The 14,879-nt window shown below is 37.2% G+C and overlaps 1 protein-coding gene across 3 annotated transcripts in view; it reads right to left on the bottom strand.

The window, feature by feature from the left end:
• Positions 1-14,879, bottom strand: part of STARD9 (StAR related lipid transfer domain containing 9) — a 109,878-nt gene that overhangs the window by 46,425 nt on the left and 48,574 nt on the right. For 2 of the 3 annotated variants that reach the window (XM_065838068.2, XM_065838069.2), the window contains exons 4-13: positions 14,544-14,660; positions 12,405-12,437; positions 12,258-12,319; positions 11,667-11,779; positions 6,068-6,137; positions 3,295-3,367; positions 2,322-2,389; positions 1,241-1,338; positions 819-1,019; positions 321-418 (exon numbers count right to left, since the gene is read on the bottom strand). In XM_065838068.2, coding sequence (XP_065694140.1) covers positions 321-418; positions 819-1,019; positions 1,241-1,338; positions 2,322-2,389; positions 3,295-3,367; positions 6,068-6,137; positions 11,667-11,779; positions 12,258-12,319; positions 12,405-12,437; positions 14,544-14,660 — 933 coding nt within the window. Of the gene's footprint in view, positions 1-320; positions 419-818; positions 1,020-1,240; positions 1,339-2,321; positions 2,390-3,294; positions 3,368-6,067; positions 6,138-11,614; positions 11,780-12,257; positions 12,320-12,404; positions 12,438-14,543; positions 14,661-14,879 lie in introns of those variants that run through there. The other variant, XM_071809226.1, reaches the window with a different exon arrangement.

Here is a 14,879-nt window from a genome sequence, read left to right as displayed (position 1 = left end):
ATAGTAACAAATAAGCCTAACAGATATGTAACTCTCCCAATATTTAGGATAAAGACATACATACATACATATCATAACAATTCAAAGAAAAGGACCGAAACTCAGTGGACAGAGATGAATGTAAAATAGATGTGAAGTTCTAAATGGTTTAAGATGCAGTGGATCAAGGAAATGATTCTGCAATATCCAGGCTCCTATTTAGCTCTTGATAACATTGGAAAAAGAGGTATGAATTTTATTCAGAGAGCAGATATACTAAATAAACCTTAACACATACAACAAAACAGAACAAGAATGAGAAGCAGAACTCAAGGCCTTACCTCATTCACTCTGGGCTTGTTAATAATATTTTTGGCATTTGAAGCATATCTCAAGGTACTCATGGTCTCGTTGTAGCTGGAGCTGGCAGGAGAGATAGCTACAGACAGAAAACAAAGAGAAAAGAAACACTATTTTAAAAATTAATGAGTTGAACCCATGACTTTTCAAAAAGGTGGATTTTTTTAGTCTTGCTTCTTTAAAAAACAAAACCCCAAAATATCCTTATGGATATTTCATCAAGCTCACAGAGAATGTCTTCTCAAGACTGTATTTATAACTGAATAAATCACTTTAAATGAAAGCTGTGATGGTGGAAAGAGTCTTAAGCTTCATGCACAATCAGCATGTCTTTTCATTTCCTTGAGTATCCTACAAAGTAGTTAAGGAAATCTTTACAAGGACAGATCTTAAGTGATACATTTCTTACTGCAGTAGAGATGTCTTTTCAGGGGGTAATGTAGCGCAAAATGTTAACAATGAACAGAAACCAAACTCACTGGCAATCATAATGGTCTTGGAGTTGCCCCCCAGACTGTCCTTGAGAAGCCAGGTGAGGATGGAGTCACGGTACGGGATGTAAGCTGGTCGCCTGGTCCCACTGACACCGCCCGTGGCAGGACTGTCCACATGACTGCTCTCCCCTTCGCTTGTTATGGTGTTTATGCTCTGGCAGCTGCTGAACATCTGTGAATTTTGTGCTGAAGGAGAAACACCACAGAGCTCAGGAAAGCGGTTAATTTTTTCTGTCATGGCTAGTTAATTTTCTTAGATGTCATTATAGTTTATGAAGATGTCATACAGCTGTTCTGTTCAGCTTTTTGTTGTAAATATAGATAAACATTAAGACACAGCACAAGGTGAGCGAGTCCTATGCTTTTATCACTTCCTTTCAATATAAAGAAATAAATATTGTGCTTACCTAAAGTGGAGATAACAATTCCAAGTGTGACTAATGACTTGTTAATATTGGCACCTTCTGTAATACGATCCTTACAGTAACTGGGATCAGCTCTTTCACTATAGCACACAAGCATGGAAAAGATAATGCAAACCAAACAAAAATACTTAATTATTAACATACAAGCAATATGAAAACATTATGTATTTTCCTGACATATCAGAAAACAGAAATTGCAAGCTTTGGAATTAAAAAATCATATGCTTTGAATACTTTACATTGCTCTCTGGTTTAAAAAGCCCAAGAAGCCATGAGCAAAGGCCATTGGTGCAAACTATTGTTAAAGACCCATCAAAACATAAATTCAAGCCTGAACTGGAAAACCAAATCATAGTGGTTCTGAATTAAAAACAAAACCAAAACCAAACAAAGAAAACCGCACAAACCCACCAGCCAACCAACCACCACCCCCAACAACAAAGTCTATATATCCCCTCAATACTACTTCCTCTGCTCAGACATGCATGGCTATTTATGTTCTTGAGAAATAAAAATGCCCTGCTCTCCAACTGTTCTATAACTCCTCAGCACAACTTCCATATTTCTGTTCTCTGTTACATCCAGCATAACCACATATTCCTCACTGAAATGTATAGCTAAGATCAGAGACTTAGGAACTTTTGGAACATGAACAACACAAGCACTAAGATATGACAATTTATCTTGTCCATGCTAGGCAGCTATGAAGAATACATTCCTTTTTTTCCCTCTTGTCAAGCTCAGATTTGGTAATTACACCAACAGCTACTGGAAAAGCCACTTTATAGGAATACAGGGTTGAATGAAGTTACGCTAAATGTATGCAACAGCACAGTATTGGATCTGAGGACCATGGAATTCCGCTCTCCAATGAAATCCAATACTCAATACAAAATAACAGATGACACAAACAATATTAGCTCAGTTTTCCTTGTTACTGTATATAAAAGTCAGTCTTACTGTTAGTTTAATGAAGTTTTAATATATTAAATTTCATGTTTTAAGGCAGTATTACCAGCATCTTCAAAGAAAATTATCTTTTTGCCCGCCAGTTTATTATTACCTGCCTGCAAGGTCGACTAAGTTGATCTTGCTTGCAATTTCAGAGGGGAGATTGTTCTCCAATATAGCCTGAAGAGAAAAATATAAATAAGGAAGATTATTCCTATTAATTAATGAATGAAAATAAAATAGATGTGCTCTTTCATTTGAAACTGAGTTGTACATATGACTGTCGCACTGCCTTTCTTTGTGACCTTGACCCACTGGCTATGTTCAAACAATTAACAGCTTTCTCAGTGGACAGAGAAACTACCCTCTTACGCCGATTTCCTCTTGAAAAAAACCTTTACTGCCTAGCGACTGTGAAAGGCTTTCTTGTAGATCTTGCAGGGTTATTTTCCACTAATGTATTCCAAAAGTCTTTTGTGAAACTACTGAAAAATATCCCAAAATGTTCTGTGATTACAGGATGTTAGAAGTGTGAGATAGAAAAGGTCTATTGGATCACTGAACGACTTCCCTGCCAGGGAAGGATATAATTCCTCTGGAGAAAGGGTGCATTGTCTCTGGGTGAGTACTGGATGCCAAATTCTAAAGAGATGAGCACATCCGAAATGTTGGACAGATACAAAATTTTGTTAAGTGTTAAACTAATGCTGTACTTCAATTAAGGATCCTAAACAAGTGTGACAAAACATAACTTCAAACATATTTGCATGTAAAACTTCACAGCATCCTAGAAGTATTGCATTTCAAAAGGTTGATTAAAACTTTAAACATGTCCTTGTACAGTGAGTCTTTGGCATCACTTCTGACTATACGCTTGCATAAAAGAACAAGAATACTTCAGTAAACACTCAACACATCGGGGTGCAGGAAGCGTAACACATCTGCAGTGGGATCCAAAGGAAGTAAGTAACAGCTTCCACCGAGATTATTACAAATAGCACAAATCAGTGACAAGTAAACAATGCACAACACATTGAACAATGCTTTTTGAGAGTGAAGAGGAAGTTGTGTTATTTTTAGCTAACCTGAGTGTAGTGGATGGTGAAGATAGCATGGGATCTGCTGCTGGCATTGTGAATATGTGTAGCTGCTGTGATTCTAGAAAGAAGAACAAACCATTCAGTTACAAAGACTTATTTCCCCTGTATTCAGGGAAAGCAAAAATAACAAATACAGAAGATAAATTAAGACGAAGGAATGCGAAACTTGGTGAATATGGTAGGCTGTATTCTTGGATCTGATCGCAGAGTGTTTGGCAGAAGACCCAGGAAGGTGGAAACCATAGGTCAGTTAGAGGGGTTTGTGTCCACCAGCAGCACTCTCAGGAAGTATCTTCAAACAGCCTTACAGCACAGGTGGAAGGTGTTGTGCAAGTGTAGAACACAGCAGAGAAGTACAGCCAGCAACACCATCATACAGCTCACCCCCAACACCACTGAATGTACTAGCCCAGTACATTTTCTCCGTATTGTTCGCATTTTTATTACTTGACACTTTAAAGGGTATGAAAAGCTTCATACACCATTTTCTGGGGCTCCATTCTGTCACAGGGCTGATGCAGTAATTTTACGCTGTGAGAGGAATATGAGTATCAAATGAATACTGTAATTCACTTGTGTGCCACTTGCTTGGCTTTACCCCATGGACAGACCGGTCATCTGCTTTGGCTCCATCTGGCAAGCAGGTACCAGGCACAGGAGGAGGAGCAGTGGCAATCTCCAACTGTCTGCAGCAGAAACTTCTGGATATTTTGCTTGCTTTGGTGTTGTTTTGCTTAGACAAACCCAAAGAAAGCAGGGTTTTGCCTAGGGCACAGGTCTTTTCCTTTGTCACTTTTGTAGCTTGCCTTCAATATCAGCTCCATGTGGAGCCTTCAGCATCAGCGTTGCCAAGCTCACCCTCAGCAACAGCGGGCAATTTGAGTAGCGGAGACAAGGACTGTGGAACCAGCATTTTGTCAGAGCTCAGCTGTGAGAGCAATGCAGAGAGCAGTGGCAGGAGAGAGCAGAGATGCAGTTGCATGAACCACCCTGAGCATGAGCCCCAGCCAGGGCTCTCCTCCCTCTCCATCGCTCTCTGGCTCTTGCAGCCCCACAGCCGCAGGAGCGGGCACTGCCCAAAGCCACAGGCATTTTTATGGGAGAACATATGTGTCAGTTTTTTCATATCTTTAATTTCATTGTTGCATGTGGTGTACATTTTAATATTTTAAACTATTCTAATAATATTATTTAGATTTTTTTGTTGTTTTGCTTTACACAGAACCAGGGCTCTGCTTTTGGAAATTTGGAAATTTGTATTCCTTGCTTTTTAAAAATTCTATTCTTCAGCATTTGAGATGGAGTGTTGAGAGAAAAAAAAATATCACTGCGAGTTAAAAAAACCTCCAAAAATTATTGCATGTTGAATTTGTTGTGTTTGTTTATTTTATAATAGGTACAGCCAAAGCAGGGCTGGAGATGGCCTGATAAAATCAGCTGGTAGAAAAAATGCCTTCAGAAAACTCCACTTGTTATTATAGTACAGAAGCTTCCCCTCCTGTCTTTCCTGTGTAGTCTGACCTAGAGCCATCATGACCCACCTGCTCCTCTCCTGCCTCCAGCCACATGGGGTAATTGCAGCCTGTTCCCCACCTTCTTTATCCCTAAGATCTTCCTGATGTCCATTTGGCATAATTTCCCAGACTGCAGATGCTTTAAATTAGTATGTTTGCATTTATAATGTGCCAATAAATACTCTGCAGAATATTTCATAAAAATAAAGGCTATAGGTAAACAGTATATTCCAAATAAGTTTTTGAAAAGTTACTTGGCTTCATGCAAGTAAAAAAGTTCAAAACTTCAGCATCACAAAAAGTTACACACAAGATATTGAACTTCTGATTTAGTTTTCTCTACATCTTCTATTTCCTTAGCAATGAGACAACTGTAGGATTACACTAGCAGACAGAAAGGAATTTTGTTGTTCTGAAAAAGTCTCTTCTGACCATAGAGTTGCACCTATTGATTGCTACATGCAGAAACAGCAAAACTTAATCCTGCTGTATATTCTATGTTTTTGTGCATATGCACAAATGCAGCTTAGTTTTTATTTACTTCCCAGTGTCACCGATATTCTAAAATCTCGATGTCTCTCATAAGAATTAATATCAATTTTGGAACTGTGATTTATATTTGGAGGATTCTTTCAAATATAAACCTTTCCCATCACTGTAATGGCAGTTGTATTGATATCCAAGGCTCTCTGTCAAAAAAGTTAAAAAAAGTCTTGACTAATGAGAGCTGAAATAATTGGCTTCATTTTTCTGCCGATTCCCACAGTTCTCTCACAGCAAATGTGCATGATCTGGATTATATTCTAAAAAATATTTATAAAACTTAAATAATTATAAACTAAATGCTTCTAGAAAATAAATAAAAACATACTATATTTTCAGTAGTTTTAAATCACTAAGTTGAGCAACCTGATCTAGTTGAAGGTGCCCCTGCTCATTGCAGGGGGTTGGACTAGATGAACTTTAAAGGTCCCTTCCAACCCAAACTATTATGATTCTATTCTATAACTAACAAGTGAGATGAAAGCTATAGAGTCTAACATGCCACAAGCAAGTGCTTGCAGCTATGGATAATATGAAGGTACATCACATCTTATCTGTACATCACGTGCAAGATCAGCAAATCTGACATCCTGTCATGACAAAGCACTGGCAACACTGTCAGTAAAATAAATATCAATGGAAAAAACACATGGTGAAAGAAGAGCTAAATAAAGATGGAGCTGGGTTGTTTTATAAAATACCTTTTAGCTATTCCTTCTTCTAGAAGTTCTACAACTTGCTTGTAGTCTGTAACTAAATGTTGAGTCAATCCTGCCAAAGATTTAAAGAGTTAAATGTACATTTTTCTCAGGAAGTTTCAGTCAGTTTACCCAACAATTTACCCAACATCAGTAACATAAGGATGTTTTGCTGGCTGCCAGTCTGTTCTACGAGTAGCCTCTCAACTAGAATAACTATTTTATTTTTAAAAAAGAAAATAAAAAAATTCCAGTCCATCCTCCAGATGCAGTGACATCAGTATAAAAAATGCCTTGTACCTTCAAACTACAGACCTTTTTCCAATTTGTCTGCAGAATAATGGTATTTTTAAAACAATATAACTGAAACTCCATAGGAGTCACTGCTATGTCACTGCCACAAATCGGGTACAGAACCTGTAAAGAAGCTTTTTGCCATTGCCTCTGGATTGTTGCTCTGCTCATGCAACAGAATTAGGAACCAACCCATTTGAATATTTACCATTTACTTGATCAGTATTCCAGCCAAATAATTATACGAAACATCTGTCTTTTTCATATCTTTTGCTTTCAGGTTTTTGTTTGTTTGTTTGTTGGTTGGTTTTTGGTTTTGTTTGTTTTTTGGTTTTTTGTGGGATTTTTTTGTGTGTAGTGTTTTGTTTCTTTTTTCTTTTGTTTTGTTTTTCGGGGGGGGGTGGGGTGTGGTTGGGTTTGGTTTTTTTTAAATCTGATTTTATTGGTAAGGGATAAAAAGCCCACTGAAAACAAAATGACAGAAACACTGCATTGCAGAGCATGCTGTGTCGGAGCGGTGGTTGTGACGAACAGGTCCCTCCCAGCGGAGGGCAGTGTGCTGCTGCGCTGAGCCGCCTCTGCCAGCCCCTGCAAAATGCAGATGCCAGCAGACACAAAATTAACCTCAACAGGCTTGTATTTTACAGAAACCCAGTTTAATATGCCTCATTTGCATTTCATGGTGATGATTAGTTATCATTAGTACTGCAGTGACTCCTAAAAAATCACCTAAGTTATGAAGCAAGTCTTTGTCATACAATACCTAGTAAAACACTCCTTGGTGAAATGTTATATCTCAGAGACGGACTCCAGAGCTATTTCCTTTCCCTGCATTGATTCAGGTTTGGGTAGTTGTATTGCAGGCCACAAAAGGGTGGATGGAGGCATAGTACTGAAAAAAGTGATTTATTTGCATCAAATAATTTATCTACTGCTAGAATGTACGTCAAGATAAACATAAAATTCTACAAGACTGAAATAAGTAGTTCTGACATTGTTTGAGAGAATCTATCTTCACACGATAACAGCTTGCTTAACTTTAAGTGAAAGCAAAATCTAAGCCAAAGATGGGAATTTATTTTAGTCTCTTAACAACTGACATACATAAAGAAAAATATTTGGATCACACACAGTTTAAAAAAACCTTAACTGTAGTGTGCATGCATGCACACTCACGCACACACGAAGTATGATTTTCAAACAAAGGCATTTCTTCTGCTCTCTCGTGTCCCTTTACAATACATTAATTCCAGAAGTCATCACATTTTCCATTCAAGAAAGAGGCCCATTATTTTTCCAGCAGCGCTGGGATCTTCAAAACTCAGAATATGGAAACTATCACATATTGTTTTCCCAGACTATTTTTCAGGATCTTATTTAACTGAATAAGAATCCAGTTTTAAAATGGAAACATGGACGAAATTCTACCTAGCTACATTTCTATAAGTACTGCAGTAGTGAATCTAGACCAGAGGTAAAAAAATTTTAGTTTTTGTTTAAGGTAAATGAAATATTGTAAATGTTGTTTGAAAAGAAATGACAAAGTGTTGTGTTGGCTACTATGAAAAAAAAAAAAAAGGTCATTTTCAAGAAACAGAAATATCAAAACCACTTGCTCATCTAGAAATCTGCCTTGGAATAAGAAAGGATCTCTCCCAGAAATCTGTCTCAGAGTAACAAAATAGATTGCATCATTTCCTGATTTAAGAGAGGCCGATTCCTTAACAGTGCAACCATCTGTGAGGGAGAAGCTTGAAACAATTCCAACTCAAAGCACTGAATCAATTTCAGCATTTTAAAGGCTACAATCTTACAGCCTTTACATGGAAAAATGATGGGCTGGAAACTATTCCAAATACTTAGTGTTCAGAACTGGGACGTCCTGACTGGACTTGTAAATGGAAAATGCATTGCGCAGAGCATCTGAGCATCCTCTAAGGGGTTAAGTTTTCTGATTTTCCTCTCTATCCGGTCTTCATCCAATGCTTGCTGTACTCTGCATATCATTGACACCAACCACACAATTCACAAACTAACAGTACACTGGGAACCTCCTGATCAAGTCAGCAAACCTTAAAATTGCCAATGGCTTACAAGAGTTACGATGCAAATACAGATGACAGTCCTTGACATACTGCATCTATGGGAAATAATGGAAAATTTCTGAGCTTTGCTGATGTTCACCATTTTTATTTCTCCCTTACAGCAAATTGTCTGGAAGGGGAATACAAAACAAGCTCCCCTTCTAGTAAGCTTGCTGATAATTCTGATCCTGGCCATCTAGCTATTGGAAACAACATTCTTGTGCTCTGATCCTGCACTGAGAGACTACACATAAAACTGCCAAGGACTATTTCAGCACGTAGAAGGCTGAGAAATCAGCAACTGTTGACTGCAACAATATATTACTGAAGCTGAGAAGGGCATTTTGTACCAGTGTTGTGAACCACTTTATGTTCTTGAATTTGATGTTATTAAAATCAAGCTGACTGTACTCATCACCCACATGCAAAAGACCTCTGGACTTTCACACTGCTGCTTATTTTTGATGCGAGCTAATGAGTGCAGTTGCAAAAGGAGCTGTGTAATCACACCTTTATTAGTCCCGCTCCCCAGGGACTAATCACCAGGGCTGCATCAAGTAAAGCATACTATTGCAATTCTTAATTGTGTAAATTTTACATACACATATTTCTTTATTAATATATACTTCTGTAGATACATCTAAAAAAAGATTGTTGCCCTAAGCCACTGACTCACCAGCTTGAAATCACTTCTGTTCACATGCTCTCACAACAGCATCTAATTACACCCCAAGATGCCTTGAGTAGAGAAATTACTTCATTTTTCGTGCATGCTACCATTTTTTTTCTAACAACATAAAGCACATTTATCATTACAATTAATTTTTTTTAATATCCATTAAGACAATGATTTTTGGAGCCTGTCATAAAATACAGAGGAAGAGAATCTTCTAAAATAAAGTGTAGGTACTGAATTTACGAACGTGGCCAAAGCTGCCAAATATTATTGAGGTTTACCTTTTTCCATCATTCTTTCCTCTTATTTTACAAAATCTAAACAACTGGAAAATTTTATCGAGTATTTCAGAACTTTAACATAAAATTGTTCTACTTAAAATTTTAGTTGTGTCTAAGTATGAAATCCTTACTCAAAAGGGGTAAAATTAAATAATAATAATTAAAATAAAACCCAAACAAAACAAAACACCATAAAATCCCCCACACCACAGAAAAAAAAAAAAAAATCCCACAAAAACCCTTCAAACAAACCACAAAACAAAACCCCACAAAAACCAGAACTGGAAAAAAAGTGACAGATTTGGCCTGGAAGGTTCCATATGAAGACAAACTAGTGACAAAAGGCAAGTCAGCCCATTGGCAGAAGCTATAACTTCATTTTCTTTTAAAACAAGGCAACTCCACTATTTGCAGCCAAGGAATCACTGGAGATATAAGGCCTGAGAAAAGAGATGGAAATTGCCAAGGAAGGAAGCAGTTTAAAGACCTTTTCTTGTGTGGTGAAAGAGCAGCTGCTGAAAGAAAATAATTAGTATCTGTACTCCACCAACAATGAAGTTCTCTGATAACAAGCAGGTAGAAAGAGAATCTTGGAAAGACCTCAGTAAAAGCCAAATGTCTATGAATCCGCTTTTCAAAGAATGATAAGCTTGCCATACTAATGAGACCATTAATTCATCTGTTTTCCAACTTTCTTTAAACAGGATGCTGATGTGCTGGGAAAGCACAGCTGAAATAACCAGAATGCCAGATAGTCCCTCGTGCATAGGGCCATGCAAGTGAAACACTTCCTAAGTGCTTATTTCAGATTTTGAGAGGAGGAATTGGTAACAACCATCGGATTTTAGATGTACTGTGACTAATACTGCAGGTGTCCAGGGAATGAGAGCTGGGAATTCCAGGCTCCATTCAATCACAAGGTCGAGTCACCCTAACTGTTTTCGTGTCTTGCCTTAATCTCTGAAATGCAGATAACAATCTGGTGTGTGATGCTGTGACAAAGAGACAGAGAAAAGCGAACCAGGGAGAACAGAAGTAACTCTGATTTAAAAGCCAGAATAAATCAGCATTTGATCTGATGTGACAGGACCAATAAAATTTGGTTGTGATATGTATTCTGCACCTCCCAGGTGTTACTACCCATTTGGTGGTCAGCCAAGCAGTTGCAGAGGCAGCGATACCAGAGGCAACTTTGGAATTCTGCCCACTAGATAGAAGGCACACCCAGAAGGAAACATACACAGTTACTTTCTAAACAAACTCACTAATTTTTGAAACTTGCACCTGTTTGGAAAAGACTCTCTCTTCTGATCTCCACTGTAAAGCTGCTCTGTATGATTTTGCACTGGTGCACTGATTTTGAGGGACATGTCTTTCGTCAGTTGTTGGTCAGATAAATGGCAAGATAGCAGGTAAACTGTCCATTGCGAGCTAATCAATTTAAAAACAACCACAGTCAAAGTCCAATTTAAAGCTATCCAAGACCCTGAAATGACAGCACCAATCAAAAGTGGACATTAACTGGAAGTACAAAAAAACAATGAGAGAGAAGAACTAAAATAGGAAAGACAATTGAAATGGAAAAAATGCAAGCATGTGTTATTTTTTTTCCTCATTCTGTATCACCTGATTTGAAAGCTATGATTCACTAGAAAACACAAAGCCACCAAAGGGGCTGCTCTTGCACGCATGAATTAAAAAGTGTGTGACATTTTTATCATATAATGCACCAACATTACCCATCCTGTGCTTCATCAGTTTAATGAAGGAAAATTAAGCTTATTAGGTTCTCACCTGGGTAATATGATTTTAATTGCTTCTCATAGCCTGTCCTGCAACACCAAACAGCTGAGTTTATCTACTTTATTATTATCATTATTTTGTAAATATACTAATGCCAAGGACTGAAACAGGTATGGAGGGACCTCAGGTTGACCTATACAACCCACTTAGAGCTCATATTGGTGGATTTCTTGATCAAGTTAAGATTTTTTTTAAAACAAAAGAAAGCAAACCCCTATGGCTCACACACAACCTATGTTTGGAAAGGCAAATAGAATAGTGCAGGATATCCAATCAGTGGGATAACAGAGGGAAAGATTTCAGTATATTACCCATGTTCAAATTAATAAGCAAAATATTTGATGAAAGTAATTCTTGAAGAGTAGAAGCAATTAGGGTCATGCCAGGAACATATGCAAACATACATACTGACCTGGTACACATTTACTTGAAATTCTGATGCTAGTTGTGAAGCCTGCTCTCACCTTGGACATATGGTCCTGTTTCAGGGTGTTCTCGGACTCGAAGTGTGTAAGGTTTCTTTTGGTCTGATTGCTTTAACAAATCTCGGACACGCTCATTATAGATTTCAAGAAAACTGAAAAGAAAAAGAAATAAGGATTTTAAAATGCACATAATTAAAACAAAACAAAACAAAACAAAACAAAAACAGAGAGAGAAAGCATGTATTTAGACAATTTAGCTACCTGAATCTTACATATATCTTTCATAGCAAAGTTAATGAATTTGTTATCTCTCTTACTGTCCCTTCCCAAGCAGTGCACATAGAAAGAACTCATAGTAGCAAATTTCCAAAAAGCAAAAGGCACTCAGTATTTATTTAAAATTCATTAAATATGCTTTTAAATAGCAGTGAGTTCAAATCCCCGGATTTCCAAACATCATGTTTCATCAGATCAATGGGAACAATGAGTAAGAATGAAATGTAGGATTATGAGTCAAATGTAAGAATTAAAGAAACAGGAAGTAAATTTTTAATGCACTTGCTTTGTTTTCTTACAGGAATATGTTGTTGAAAGCATTCATAGCATTGCCCAAAACAGTGACACACTTACCTGACCTTTACTCTGCAAGATGCTATCTGGTCTGAGTAATCATCCTTCCTTGAAAAGAGGCCCTGCACAAACCAGAAGTTTATGTGAATTTAAAATCCATCAAGAAAATCTAACCACACAAATGCAAGAGAAATAAAGAATAATTACCTCACATATACGAGGCGTGAGCCCAATGGATGCCTTCAAATAAGAAGCAAAAAAACATTAAACTATATACTTGCTACCACTCTTTCAAACCTCTTTTTAAAATAAATGCCAAGTTATAAGAAAAGGACAGAATCATAGTGCAGCATTAAAGTAATGACTGTATGGCAGATTACAACACAAACCACTCTGTACAGTAGTTCAGAACAGCATGGCAATGCTCTGCTACTCCAGCTGAAGCATCTTGCATATGAAACATTGTAGGGACGCACATGCTGCGTAATGTCAGCTGTCTTAGCCTCAGTGCAAATGCCATTTATAGCAAAAATCACTTCAGAGCAACTTATACACCATCAATGAGAAGTTTAGAGGTTTGGGTTAAATCTAAGAGCTGTTTGATGCAAAGATACTGGACATGCCTATTTCAGAAGTGTTGCAGTCTAGATGAAGCCAGGCCAACACTGAAACTAGTTTGATTGGTCACTAATATTTTGTTTAGTCCTTATTCTACCTTTATTTCTTTATGCTATTTCATCACAGAGCTTGGAACGCTTTATGGTCTAAATTTATAAATCTGGTCTCCTGAAGAGGGCAGGGTATGGGCTGCTAACAATACCCAAACCAGCGATTTAAACTTTGCCCGAACACTCTATGCAGCACTGAAGTAACGGTGTGTTTTTGTGTGATGAACTGTTCTTCTGACATGATTGCTCAAGCTTTAGTGATGGCAATGCCAACATATCCTGAGAAAGACTCGCAGGCTTAGGCGGAATCTGCTTGCTGAACACCCTGAAGGGCTTTTAGAAGGCACACTTGAAAAGTTGTTGGGGTAGAAAGTCCAGGTTCATCAAGTGGACCACCACAAACAAAAGTCCAGTTTATACCAAACACTTGCTTCTTCCTAGTTTTGAACATCATTTCACAGTGAATATATGTTATTAAACATCAGATCAAAGCAGGATTCCACTGGAGAAAGAAATCGCTTTATAAGACAGAAATATCTTAGAAACACTACACCTGGGAATTTCCTTGGAAATAAATTATGATAATTTCAAAATGTGGCTATTTGGAATTGTTAAGATATTTTCAAAATAATACAATACAAATATCCTAGTTCGTCACCCATTAAGTCAAATTTTAACAGTTCTTCAGGCTTTTATAGAGTTAACCTTTGTTTAGAATAAAATTAATACAAAATCAGACCATGACGTTACAAAATCCTATTGCTGATGTCTGTGGGGAAAGTAAAATTTTAAAAATCCAAATTTTTCCAAAGCACAACCATGCCAGAAGAGTTTTTTCTCATCTTTAGAGTTCTAACAAATTCTACATTTACTTCACATTAAAAATTGAATTCCATGGGTGTAGGAAATAGTGGTCCACTCATGGAAAATGTTAAATATCTTTTTTCTTTTTTAGGGGCATGCTTCACCAACAGCCAAAAACATTTATGGATACAGACCAAATTGCCTTGTATTGTTGCAGAATGCAGGAAAACCTCAACTAACTCCATTGGTCTGAGTACCAGGATTAAAGTGCACTTTAAGTGGTTCCTGGTAGACAGGACTCCTAAATTGTAACGGCTTCTGCAAACACCATTCAAATACATCTCAAATCTGGAAGTGACATAAGTATTAGTTTCCACACACCAAAGGATAATTTCTGCAACAGATAAATGTCTCAAGTAGATAACGAAGCCTGTTACAAAAGTATTCCTTTGAACTGTGTCCAGTTTTATTTGTGAAAGTAATTTAATTTCAGCATAGCTCAGACTGTTCAAAAATTCTATGAGAAGGAAGACTTCATACTATCTTGAGCTGTAAGTTTTTAAAAACCAGAACTATTCAGGGGTATAGATTTTTTTTTTGTTCTCTAATATGGAGATAAGATTCATACGTAATAAGATAATAAGGTTATCTAAAATAAATATTTAAACTACACTGTATTTTCTAGGATTTTTTGCTGATTCTAGATTATTTGCCTAAATGTAAAGACTTAACTCTCATTTTATACATATAAATACCAAATAAACCATGTATAAGCATTATGCTCAACAAGCACCATAATCACAGTTTAAAAATAAAGTGATGTTTCTGCTGGACATCCTGCCCTCAACCATAACTGTCAAATGGTGTAACTCACAGGTGTTCCCATCATTGTGTAAGTTTTTCCTGAACCTGTCTGTCCATATGCAAAGAGGCAGATGTTGTATCCTTTAAATGCACCTGACAACACAGAAGTGCCAAGGTCCTGGAACACCTGAAAAAAACAAAAGAAACAAAACAGTCTGTTAATAATATAGCTCCCCATAAACACTCTGCATTACTTCTGGCTCTTCCAGCTTTAATAACTCAATGGGAATAAGGATCTCCACAGTATTTGCCTTTTTAATTTGTATGACATAATGTTAAGTGTCCAGCATTCACTTGTTAGATCTTCCTTCAGAAGTCGGTGTGGCAAGCACAGTGCTGACACCGA

Source organism: Patagioenas fasciata, chromosome 5 (assembly GCF_037038585.1).
Source record: "Patagioenas fasciata isolate bPatFas1 chromosome 5, bPatFas1.hap1, whole genome shotgun sequence".
Taxonomy (NCBI): domain Eukaryota; kingdom Metazoa; phylum Chordata; class Aves; order Columbiformes; family Columbidae; genus Patagioenas; species Patagioenas fasciata.
Note: the sequence above shows the minus strand (reverse complement) of the source record. Positions and strands in the feature narration are given on the sequence as shown.